Source organism: Mesoplodon mirus, assembly GCF_964341445.2.
Source record: "Mesoplodon mirus genome assembly, chromosome: 14".
Classification (NCBI taxonomy): Eukaryota; Metazoa; Chordata; class Mammalia; order Artiodactyla; family Ziphiidae; genus Mesoplodon; species Mesoplodon mirus.
In genome coordinates this window covers 63,328,186-63,340,859 of record NC_138990.1, presented here as the reverse complement: position 1 = coordinate 63,340,859, position 12,674 = coordinate 63,328,186, and the positions used below count along the sequence as shown (strand labels likewise).

At 50.3% G+C, this 12,674-nt stretch overlaps 1 protein-coding gene across 1 annotated transcript in view; it reads left to right on the top strand.

Moving 5' to 3' along the window:
• The window catches only part of STPG4 (sperm-tail PG-rich repeat containing 4), a gene marked incomplete at both ends in the record, with an annotated part of 37,793 nt that extends 30,236 nt beyond the window's left edge, over positions 1 to 7,557 (top strand). Inside the window, 2 exon segments of the mRNA XM_082642394.1 lie at positions 4,706 to 4,810; positions 7,441 to 7,557. Of these exon segments, the coding sequence (XP_082498520.1) occupies positions 4,706 to 4,810; positions 7,441 to 7,557 (222 nt within the window).
• Between the last annotated feature and the right edge of the window lie 5,117 nt (positions 7,558 to 12,674).

The window sequence follows — 12,674 nt, the reverse complement described above, 5'->3', positions numbered from 1 at the left end:
CAGTTCCATGCCGCTCTCATAGCTTCCTGTGGTCTCCTGGCCATCTTTGGCATTCCTTGGTTTGTAGATCTCTGCCTTCATCTTCACATGATGTTTTCCCAGTCTGTGTGTCTCTGTGCCCCAAATTCCCCCCTTTTAAAGAATACCATTCATACTGGATTAGGGCCTATCCTAATGACCTCATCTTAACTTACTACCTCTGGAGTGACCTTATTTCCAAGTAAGGTCACATTGTGAGGTACTGGGAATTCCAAATCCACAGGTCTTAAGAATTTGGGGGGAACACCATTCAACATTCAACGTAATTCAACACACCAAAAACTCATAGGATTTATGGATTTGGGAGAATATAATTCAATACACAAAATTGTGGGATAATTTCATCTACTCTCACATAGTCTTTCAGAGGCACCTGGCACCTCTCAATTTCTGAGCGGTGTTGTGTAGATAAGCCAGTCCCATCCTCTCAGCCCTGGAGGAGGTGTGTGTTCAGTGGCAGGTGAGGGGGTGGCAAGGCTTTTACCAAAGGCCTACAACGGTACTGAGCATTATTGCCCATTAGGGGTTGGAACCAAATAGGTCAAGAAGGCCAAGGTGAAGGCTATGGTATGTCTTCATGGTACGACACGGTCCCAGGAGCACTCCAGAAAAATGAGTGAGACCCATGCATTCTGAGTCCTTTGCAGTAAGTGGAAAGCTCCTGCTCTTTGTAACATCCCACTGCAATCAAACTTACCTAGCACAGGCCAGGTACACCAAGGGCCTGGCTAGGAATCCTGAAGCCATGCAGCTAGCTCTGCCCTCACTCAGCACCATCCTAGCTCCTCACATCTTCATTTATTCTTTTTTGGTGTTTCTGTTTGCCTGTGTCCCTCACTGGACCATAAACTTCTCTAGGTCGATGATAGTATTTTATTTATCATAAAATAATATCATACATAAAATACTGTGTTAAGGTTAAGATTGTCCTCAAATAGAAACTCAATTAGATAAGACTTTTTCAAAGGCAAGAGAAAGATATGATCATCTTACCAGGAGGGTTGAGATGTAATCATGCCCCGAATTGAGGAATGGGAACTATAAAAGGTTCCTGTCGTTTCTTTTGGCAGCAGGTTCTGGGATTCTAGGAAGGTGATAATTCTGTTCTCCCTTGGCACCAGATGTCAATGGTCTTTGAAAAGTTTAGTTTGGGAAACCCAGAGTTGCCAAAGCATGGCCCTGATGATAGGAAGGTTTAAGAAATGGTCCATCCAATTTGTGCAAGAGGTGCTTAGTACTGCTTGATGAACCTGGGTGCCACCCTTCACCCACACATCGTACATAATGTGGTCCAAAGTTCTGGATCATGCTCAAAGATCGCCAGCAAACCAGAGAGCAGAATCCCCAACTTCAGGGAGGAGTAAGACACAGTTAAATGTCCTTCTTTTTTTTTTTTAAATCGATATATAGTTGATGTACAATATTATATAAGTTACAGATGTACGATATAGTGATTTACAATTTTTAAAGGGTAGTTATTATAAAATATTGGTCATATTCCCTGTGTGGTACAATATATCCTTGTAGCTTATTCTATACATAATAGTTTGTACCTCTTAATCTCCTATCCCTATATTACCCCTCCCTGTTCTCCTTGTTTTAAACACCCCTCTCGTTGAACTGGGTCCATTTCTCAACACACATTCAGAGGCATCCTGGACCAAGTCCCCTTCCCTCCTTTCAGCTCTGCCCACTTGCCATCCTCGGTTAGGGCAGAATCGGGGACTCTGCTGGAGCTGCTTCCCGCCCATTGCAGGGCCCTGGCCTGACCGTTACTTCTCACTTAGAGCAGGATTCCTGTGGCTTCTGGAATATGAACTTGGGCCCATATCCACTTCCTTAATGTTCCCCACTTAAAAGATCCCATGTAACACATGGGGGACAAATAGCATTTAGTAATTTCTTTCTGCCCTAAGTCTCAGGCCCTTTGATTCAGATGACCAGGCACATGCAGGGAGGCTGCTGGATGGCATAGGCACACATCAGGGCTTCGCCAGGCCTGGCACCTGGCCTCCCAAGCAGCTCATGACTTGGAAGCTTAGAAGTGAAAGCCACATGAGGCTTGGGGGGAAAGGGTGCAGGTCACAGCATTTCTTAGCCATCCCGCAGACAGCTAGACTGTCATAGGCATAGAGTCATTAGCACCCTCAGCAGCATCTTTTGCCTCAGCTACCACTTTGGCTTGAGAGCTTGCATTTCTTACGGCCAAATCAAAGGGACTTTGTGCAAACCGTTCCTGTCCAGACAGATTTCCCCACCTTTCTATGCCTGTATTCTTTTTTTTTTTTTTTTTTTTTTGCGGTACTCGGGCCTCTCACTGTTGTGGCCTCTCCCCCTGCGGAGCACAGGCTCCGGACGTGCAGGCTCAGCGGCCATGGCTCACGGGCCCAGCCGCTCCGCGGCATGTGGGATCCTCCCGGTCCGGGGCAGGAACCCGTGTCCCCTGCCTCGGCAGGCGGACTCTCAACCACTGTGCCACCAGGGAAGCCCTCTATGCCTGTATTCTTATCGTGGCTTGGACTTCTCCAGTGGGAGTGCAGAGGTTGGTCACGTCGTACGGAGAGCCTTGCCCTGACAGCGATCTTTGTCCCATGGATGCATCAGGTTGAAAACATTGCTGTTTTCATCTCTCTGCCATGAATTGTAAAATGATGAGGCGCATCCCTTGATTATCAGATTTGTGCTTGGCTGATAATAACAGACTTCATTCGTGGTGGATAATTGAGAATGGCAGCCCTAATTATGCTGCTGTGCCACCCAAAGGAGAACAGGGTTTTGAAAGCCTTTGCTCTTAAATCCTGAGGAGGGGCTGCAGTTGGTGCTTGTTCAGCCAAAGCCACTGAGCTACCCTGTGGCTCAGCCTCATGTGTTTCAGGATCTTACAGGAACATTTCTGTTCTAACCTTACTGCTCATTTTATTTTTTTCCCTACCCCCTTTTTCACTTACCCAATTTCCATATTCACTTATCTATACATTAGGTATATATTTTTTCATATTTCAAGAGTACTTAAGTCCATCATAGAAAAATTAGAAACTGCCAATAAGCAAAAAAAAAAAAAAAAAAGTTTCTTTTTACTCAACATGCCACCACCTGGAGAAAACTGTCAGTGAACATTCCATTTCCAGTTTTTTTTATGCACATTTTTTAAAGCTTGCATTGTTCACTTAACAATATTTGGGAATAGTGTTTATGTCCCTAAAAATTCATCAAGCTGGATGGCTGGATGGAAAAATCGCAATTTATTTAACCAGGCACACGTCATTGGTCATTCCATTTGTTTCCAATTTTCAACTTTTAGAAACAATGTTATAGTGAATGTCTCTGTGGCCAAATATTTGCATACATTCTCAATTGTTTTCTTAGGAAGAATTCCTAAAAATGGAATTGATGGGTCAAAATGATAAACATATATTGTCTTTAACTTTGTACTGTAGAAAGTTTAAAAATGTATACCACATAGGCAGAACCCCCAGGTACCCATTCGAAAATGACCAGCTCCTGGCCAGTCCATACCCCACCCACTTCCCCTAGTTTCTGTGTTGTTTAGAAACAGATCCAAGACATCATGCCAGAAAGACTCTTTTCTGTCAAATAGCACAGGTATTTGAAAATGGGAGAGGAAAAGAAGTGAATTGCTAGAAAAGAAAAAAACGGTTAACATTTTGTCTATGTTATCTACTGTGCTGTTTGGGCTGTGTTCATTTTCCTGCCATACCTGGGCTCAGGACTCATCATTTGTTTTCTGGGTTCCTGCAACAATCTTGTAACCAGACTCCTTTCTTCTTTCTCTCCCTTGGGATACGTATATCTGTTTTTAAGCTGTTTCATAGCTTGCCAAATTGTGTGCTTCAGAAAGGCTAATCAAATTAATACTTCCACCAGAGTCATATAGGAGCGTCCACGCTGTGGATAAAGCTTTCCTCCCTCCTTCCCTCCCTCCCTCCCTCCCTCCCTCCCTTCCTCCTTCCCTTTCTTCCTCCCTCCCTCTCTCCCTCTCTTTCTTTCCTGGCCCCCACAAAAGTATCTCTTTGTTTTAATTACACCTTATTTGGTTATTAATGACCTTAAAGCCCACCCCAGCCCCCAATTTCCTCACTGCATTTCCTCTTTGTGAATTGCCTTTTGCTAACTTTTCTTTTGAGGTGTTTGTCTTTTTAAAATTGTGTTCATGCATTTCTGTTAACCTCATAGCATTGTATCAATACTTAGGTCAGTGAATTGCTGTGAATACTTGTTTTTTTTTTTTTTTGGACTAAGAGAACATATACTGCATTTATATGAAAGAATAAGCATGTTTTATAAAGCTAACACCTCAGAGCAGCAAGTCACCGTCAACAGAGGGACAAGAATGGAGTGAGGCCTGCAGGGGTGGGCAGGGGGCCTGGGAGAGGGGAGGGCATCCAGGCAGGGACAAGGGAGACTTTCACAGGTCACCTAACTCCAGTCTTCACAGTCATCCATGAGGCAGGTAAAGCAGATATTATTCCCATTCACAGTGGCTTGTGCCAGGGCACACCTTAATAAGATCTTCAGAGCCCCAATCCAGCGATTTTCCTACCCTATCACACTGATTCATATGCTTATTCATAAAAGGCAAATATAGCATCAAAATATATCTGATATCACTATTTATGAAACACTTAAAAAAATTTTTTTTCTACAGCGTGAAGGCCCAGGACCAGGTCATTATAACTTGAAAATACCTTCAGTAAGTTCTGTTACTTCCTGTTTTCAATCCAGAGTACCTCGATTCTTGCCTGCCTGTTCAGTAAGTATCCTAAAAGACAGATGCGGTTGTAGGTTTTGTGGCTGGTGGGTGGGTGGGGAGTGGGCATTGGGGGTTGGATGGGGGTAGCAGAGTTATATACAATTCTAGTATATATACACTAAAATTGCTTATCAAGGCAGCAAAGGGCATAGAGCTCACTCGGCAAGCCCTCGGCCAGCTTCAGGCTCAGAGTGACTCCAGACCTGAAGCCCGTGGCTGAATTATGGGTCCAGTTGCGAACAGCCAGCACAGTAATTAGCCATCGGTGTTATGTCCTGGATGCTCTGGGGGGAAACTCCTTTAACGAATTGAAGCCAGCAGTGGGCACAGGCTGCCCTCGCCCATCCAGAACTGCCATTCTTTGTGTATGTGTCTTCTGGGAGCAAAAAGTCACAGCAGAAACATTATGATTGAACCAAAGGGGACCATTAAGGCCTGAGCCATCATCCTGCCCCCAAGGACTCGGGACAGACAGGGAAGAGGCTCAAGTTCATGGAGATATACAAAGAAGGTGGATTCTGGGAGTGTGTGAGAACCTCTGAGGCCTAGAGAAGACCAAGAAAGATGGCAAAAGCATAACATGGAGCTTATGAAAGTGGCTAGGGCTGTTGTTTGTTTGATGCTAAAAGTTTGAATTCCCTTGGCCTTGTGGTTCCTAGCCAGCACCTCAGTCTGAAAGTCCCCCAAACTCAGTGGTTTGTAGCCTTATTGGAGATGGTTAGGAAGACAGAAACACGAATTCTGCTCATAAGAAAATGGCACCACCCCGGGGTGGGGGGCGAACAAGGAGGGTGGGAGGAGCTGGGGCGGTGGGCAGGAGGCAGCTGCCTGCAGGTCACCTCCCCCAGCACCCCCTGGGCTGTCCCAGGTCATCTGGCTGCAGAGCTGCCGGCTGCGGTGCTAGAGTGTGGCAGTAGTGTGGTCTTTCTCTGGAGGAATACTGGGGAGGCCCCACCACTAATACTAAAAACAGACCAACAGCAGGAGGCCAGTGGATGCCTTCAGCGGGTCCTCACACCCTCGTGGCATTATCATGATCCAAACACAGATTTTTGTCAGAGCTCACAGGGCTGAGCTTCCTCAGGAAGTTGGAGTCATGCTAACCAAACTCCAGGGAGACTGACGGAGAAGCCGGAAGGTGTGGAATTCATTTACAAGTGTCCAGCGAGGGGGGCTGGTGTCTGGGGCTGCTGCTCTGTGGAGCGTCTCCCCTTGTAGGAAACTCGGAAGGAAGCCGACGACAATCAGAAATTTGCTTGGTGACAGTGGAATCAGGGCTGGGGGACGGAGCCGGATGTTCTCAAGGTCTGAGAACCACAACCAGTAGCCTCCTGAGGGATGGCCTGTGAGGCCCAGGCCCACGAACCTCCTGTTTGGGGACTGGCCTTCCAGGACTCCACACGCATGCTGCTTCCTCATTAAGAGCACTAATAAAGGCTTCAGCTTCCTTTGACGTCTGGCCAGGAGTTGATTAGATTTCCAGGCTGCTCCCCTGCTTTTGGCAAGGGAAACATCCTGTCGTTTACAGCAGCTTCTGCAGGCAGCTGATCTCATCCACTTTGGGCTGACGCTCTAGTAATCCTGTTTCCACTCTCACTGTTTCCTGAAGAGATAACGAACTGCAAGGAAGGATGGCAGTGACAAGTAGGTGATGATAGGGGATAATAATAGCGGTGGTGGCTAGCGCGTGGAGCAGTACCTGCTGCCAGCTGGTGCTGCTGTCTGTCTTTGGGGGCCCCCAGTGAACCTCAAAACCTCATTTGCTCACTGAGGCGTGGGAAGCACGTGGCCCAGGGTCATATTCAGCCATTGGTGGTGGGACTAGGACTCAAACCCAGCCCTGTCTGACATTAAAACCCTTCCCTTAACGATACCCAGAGACACCAGTGTGTCTCTAAGATAAAATATTGGGGCATTCAAGAATATGTGGATGCACCTCAGCATGGGCAACACTGACCTCAGAAATCAAAGTCTTCGTCTATGAGAATGACATTCATATCTTATCACTACAGAAGAGAAGCTTTGTTTAAATAATTGGCTAAATAATTTTTCAAGAATTTCATCAAAATGAAAACATGGCTTTTCAAAATTAGAACTCGTCAGTCCCTTGAGAATACATCCCTCTGAGCTCGAGGTCCACAGCCCCTGGTAGTGAAGCACCTTACTCTATTATACCGGGGAAAATGATGGAAACACACGAGTTTGGGCTTTTGAGGTCAACCACCCAGGTTCACAATCCATTCTCTCCAACCCATTACCACTAGACTGAGGTCATTGAGGGTGGAGGTGGGGGGCAGACGCTGGCATCCCCAGGGACAGGGGGTGCCCTGGAGAAGGCGTGCCCTGAGGTGAGGGTGGGATGTGAGCCCGCCTCCCCTGGGCTGTCACTTGTTTGTCCTCTCTTCTCTCAGCACCTCTGCAGCCTTGGGGAGAGCCGTGGACAGGATCAGGTCTCAGCCCCAAGGACAGGCTCCAATTTCAGGCTGCATAGGCCCCAGCCCCGGCCACTGTGGCCCTCGTCTCCCTCCGTGGGGATTTGCCAGCCACGTCTGAGCCCATAGCCAGGCTCAGGAGGTTTCAGGTTCTGGTGTCACTATCTCATCACTCCCTGTTTTCCGTTGTGTTTTCAGAAAACGCCAGGCCCAGGAGCATACACATCTTCAGCACAATTCCCCAAGCAGCCCCAGACCATAGCCAAAATGGGCCGAGAACATAGCCTTTTCTTCAACAACACAATTGGCTTTTAAAATAAACCCATCTTGGCCCGAAGCAACTTTGAGTTTTAGTAAGTTCTTATGTTTAGAAAACTCTATTTTGTCTCTTCTTTAGGAGGGTTTGACCACAGACCATAATCGATGGCCTGCGTGGACCACCCAGCCCGCTTACCTGGAATTGTCCCAGCAAAATGTCCAGTTCATGTGCAGAAGTTTCCTGGTTTGTACAATCAGTTATATGTTACCTCTGTGTGTTGTCAGAGGGTGTATCCCCAGAGGCTGTGCCCCTGGGCAGCTCTCACAGCACCTGGACGGGCCCTGATATGTCAGGTGGGCTCTGTGCGACCTTGGGCTCTCTAGCTGGGTCTCCACTGCACTGGGGTTATCATGCCTCACAGATTCATGGAGGCTTTCTTGGGGGGTCGGCATTCAGCCAAGGCCAACCCGAGCTTGACAGGATCCCAACAGATGGTTCTTTCTCTTTCTCAACTCCCTGAAGAGAACAATATTGATTCAACCCGACGAGCATTTGTGGTTTCAAGTCAACAGAAATATTTTGAGGATCTGCTCCGTGTCAGGTGCTGTGCTGGGGTTAGGGAGTGGAGGTTGAAACAAAGATGAACAAGGCATGTGACCGAGTTTAGGGAGGGTTGGAGGGGAGACAAGGCCAGAAAGGTAGTTTGGAATAGATCCCGGCTCGAGGAAGGCTTTGAAAACCATGCCAAGAGCCTCCTCCGGTCACCTTGTGTGTGCAGCTCAGGGGTGGCCGTCATGTGGATGGCAGCTCCACCAGCAAGACAGGCCCTAGTCTCAGGAAACTGTGAGATCACCACGCCCGGCGCGTGGAGGAGCAAATTCTGACAACAAAGGCCACAACAGGCACTCAGAGCAGGGACAGGTCAGCATGGCCCGAGCGGGGAAGGACGGCCGGGTGCAGGAGGCAGCTTGGCTGGTACCCAAGGGACCAGGAGGCCAAGACAGGCAGAGAGGAGAGGGAGGAAGATGGAGGGCAAGGAACCCCGTTTGGGCGAAAAGCAGGAAGAAACATTTGCTGGAGGGGAACAGAGGGAGCCTGGCCCAACTAGAGTGGAGGGTGCAGATGGGGGTGGGAGGGGGCTTGGGCAACACCCAGACCACAGGCCAAGCAGTCAGTCCTGCTCTGGGAGCTCCAGCCAGACAGACCCTATGCTGGACAGCCAGGGTCTCATGAAGGATGGGCAGACTAGAGTCATTAATCAATAATAGGAAGGAATCTTTTTCTTTCTAACTAAAAGAAAGAAGAAAACGTAATATAAATCTCTATATTTTATTATATTTTAAAAAACCCCAGCTCTCTTCTCTAGTCATATAAACACCATTATAAAGCGGGCGTTGGGTGCAAGGAAGGGGAGGTCATCATCTCCCTGGGTTTATCCACGTCTCACATTTGTGGAAGAAACTCCCTGCACTGTGTTCCTTCAGAGCAGAAAACGGCCCCTTGGAAGATGAGGCAGATGCCTCAGGGGTGGCAGCTCCTGTCCCACTCTGATCAGCAGATGGCTGCAGGGCAGATAGTTCCCAATTTTATTCTCCAAGTGGGTCAAAGGCCCCTGCAGGATCAGAAGGTAATGCTGGCAGTTCTGACAGAGCGTGTTTCTCTAGGAAGCAGTGTGTCGGGTTGTGCCTGGTGCTCAGGGCAGCAGTTCTAGAGAGAGGGAGGTGAGAGGCGGTCACGTCTGTCTTGGGGCTCGTGGGTGGAAGGTTAGGGGAACCCCTCACACTGGCAAGGGCAGGAGGGAGCTTGTGTTGCAGGTATGTGGGGTATCTCCCCGACAGCAGTGTGAACCAGGGGCGGGCAGGAACCGCCTCTCTCTTCCTCTGTCTCCCCTCTGCTTCTCCCTCAGTCCAGCCTCTTCCCATGCTTAGGGTCTAATGCAGCCTTCTCCTCGCATCATTTCCTGAGCCCACGCCCTAAAGAACGTAAGCAGCCCCTCCTGGTTCCAGTATCACGTTCCCAGGAGAGAGAATCCAGTTGGCCAGCTTGGGTCAGGGGTCCACCCTTGGGCCCTCCAGCTGTGGCCAGGAGGGCCTAGACCCTTGGTGCAGACATAGCTGCAGGGGCCAGCTGTGCCGGGGTGGAGGGCAGCTCCCCTGTGTTCTAGAAGAGAATGAAGACCCTTTCAGAATAAGAAGGAGAGGGCGTCTCCTGCCTGGCCTGCAAGAAGGGGGCTTGGGAGCCCTGCAGAGACATCACCTGGAGGTGGAACTGCTGGAGAACACTCTGCAGGGCCACCCTTGAGTTTCCGGTCCATGCACTAACTTTGCCCTTGGCTCCTGTGACTTCTGTCTTCTTTCTGGAGCTGGGGGTCCCCCAGCCCGGTCCTCCTGTCCAGTCTTGCCACCTGCCCATCATGCAGCCTCCCCCTCCTCTGTGTCTCCTCTGTGGTCATGTGACGGAGGCTTTTCCCTAGGTGCTAGCAGAGGAGCTGGCAGGCACCAGAGAGCAGTGTTTTGCTTCTCTTCTTTGACATATTCCAGCATTTTTTATAGTATCTCATACAGGTAGGGAGAGGCTTTTCCAAATAGACCAGAGGGATTCTGGATGGCTTTTTCCTGCCACAAGCCTAAAAACTGGGACAATGTTGGAAGAGCAGGGCCTCCTTCCGTCCTTTCCAACATGGAGAGACTGGACAGACTGGGGTTGACTTTGAGCTTGAGCTTTGAGATTGGGTTATAAACACCTAGCAGCTACGGTTATTGTATGCATCCAGTGACAGGTCCAAACTGACTTAGAAAAGCCAAGAGCTGGCAGATGGAAGGGAATGTGGTGTTTATCCTACGTCCCGAGGGGCCTTCCTTGCAGGGTCCCTCCTCCATCCCCCATGGACCGCTGTGACCCTGGCTTCTCGAGGTCCCGTTGGCCCTGGCTTCCCTGAGCATCCTGCTGTTCCTCTCCCCTCCCCCACCCACACGCCAACTGCCCTCTGAATTTGGCTTCAACCAAAGCGAATGGTTTTCTTGGCTGCAAATATCTTCTGCTGTTGCCATGTGAAATTCCCTCTGCGTTAAGTCAGAGCATGTCAAAAGTCTCAGCCCTCGTGGGGACAGCTTGTCCTCCCCCCCGCATCTCTTTCCCTCCTTCCTCACCCCCACTGGCACCCGCCCCCCCCCCCCATTGCTTTCTGGACCCACAGGGGACACCTTGCAGACCTGGAGACCTGGGGCCATAGGTTGCTCAGGTGATCGGCCCGGCCTCCAGCATCACCTCTCACCTGCTCGGTGCCGCCCGCCTGGAAGCAGCACACAGCTGCCTAGGCTCCGGTCCCTGCGGCTAGGATTACTTTGAAAGTCCTATTATCTTGAAAACACATTCTACAAGTTCAGAATCAGTTGTTCTAAGCTGCATTTTAGAATCCCCGGGGGCGACTTTACAAAGCTCAGTGCCTGGCAGCTCCCAAACAGATCACATCAAACTCTCTTGGGCAGGATTCAGGCCCAGTAGTTTTCTAATGTGCCTCCCCGTCCCCGCCCCCCCACCCCAGGTGATTGCAATGATCAGCCAAGGCTGAGGACGCTGCTGAGACGGTATGAAGGCACCAATCACCAATAACTCTGGGCGGGGCCACAGGTAGCTCCCCCCACCCATGAAGGTTTAAGAAGACTTCGCGGTTGCCCTAGGAAGTCATGCTCCAGCTAAGAAGAGGTTCGTCGGTGTTAGCATCTGGCTGATGAGTCCTAAGGGAAGAGGCTGGCGCCGGGCCGGATGGTCTGAGCAAAGTAAGTTCCTGGAACGTTACCAGTGGAGGTCATTCTGCGTAGAGAGGTCAGCAGGGCCCTGAACTCAGGCACCTCTCGCCAGCCTGACTCTTGGCTGGGCTTCTCACAGATGTTTGGCTTTGGCCAAGGGTGGGGCTGCAGGCATACAGAGCCTGCCAGGCCCAAAGGGAGGGGTTTGGGTTCCGGTTTCAAGGCCGCCAAGGACCGGGTGGGCTTGTGGGGGCCGGTGCCAGAGACCCAGACCCTGGCCTGGCTTGCCAACCGTCTTCCCAGAGAAGGGGCGACTCTGGACGGCAGGAAGAGCCAAGGCTGAGGGAGGCCTGGATGTTGGAGGTGGCGAGTAGGCGAGGGGGTGGCGGACAGAGGAGGAGGAGCCAGAGTAAGGGGAGGCGCGGGGGTGGATGCGCGGAGGATGTCTCTCAGCAGGTGCTTCGCGTTGCCTTGTTGACAGCACCCTTAGCTCTATCAGAGCCCAGAAAAGTGTCACCCTTTTGAAGAGAGATGGGGGCTCAGAGAGGCCCAGCCATCAGGGGAGGGAGGTGGCAATGTGGCTGCTTTGGGTCGGAGTGTGGCTTAGTCCCTGAGAAGTGTAGGCAGGAAGGGAGCTCAGGCCCAGTGACACTGCATCTCTGGTCACCAGAGTGGGCTCAGGGGGTGGGGGGGCGGGGGGGGGAGGAGCCAGGGAACTGAGCGACCTGGGAGGGGGCAGGGTTGGATGGCAAGGCAGTGCACTGGAGCTGTGCAGGTCACAAACAGAGCTCTGGGCTTGATGAGGGCTGGCCTTTGTCCCCTCACCCCCTTTCTGAAGTCCCAGAGCTCAGAGGTCCTGCATGGTAACTGAGGGCCATCACGGAAAAAGGAAGTTGTTGGAGCTTCTCTTATTCATCAGGACCAGAGGGGACGCTTGGAAACATGCCAGGCAGGGTCACAGCTGTTGAGGCTTCTAATCCCCAACCCATCCTGCGCTGGGCATGGGAGCTGGGAGCACACAGAGAACCTGTGTGCCCCGGGTAGCTTGCTGTGTAAACTGACCATCTGTGTTAGTTTCCCATGGCGGCTGTAACAAATTTCCATAGACTTTGGTGCTTAAAACAACACAAACTTATTCTCTTACAGCTCAGGAGGTCAGGGGTCCCCAAATCAGTCTCACTGGGCTAAAGTCAAGGTGTTGGCAGGCTGGTTCCAGAAGGAATCTCTTTTCTGGAAGCTCTGAAAGGAGAATATTTTCTTCTCTTCTTTAGCTTCTGGAGACCACCTGCATTCTGTTGGTCATGGCTGCTTCCTCAAATCACTGCAAACTCCTGCTCCCACAATCACATCCACTCCTGACTCTGACCCTCCTGTTTTCCTCTCCTCTTGTAAGGATCCTTATGATTATATTGGGCCCACCTGGA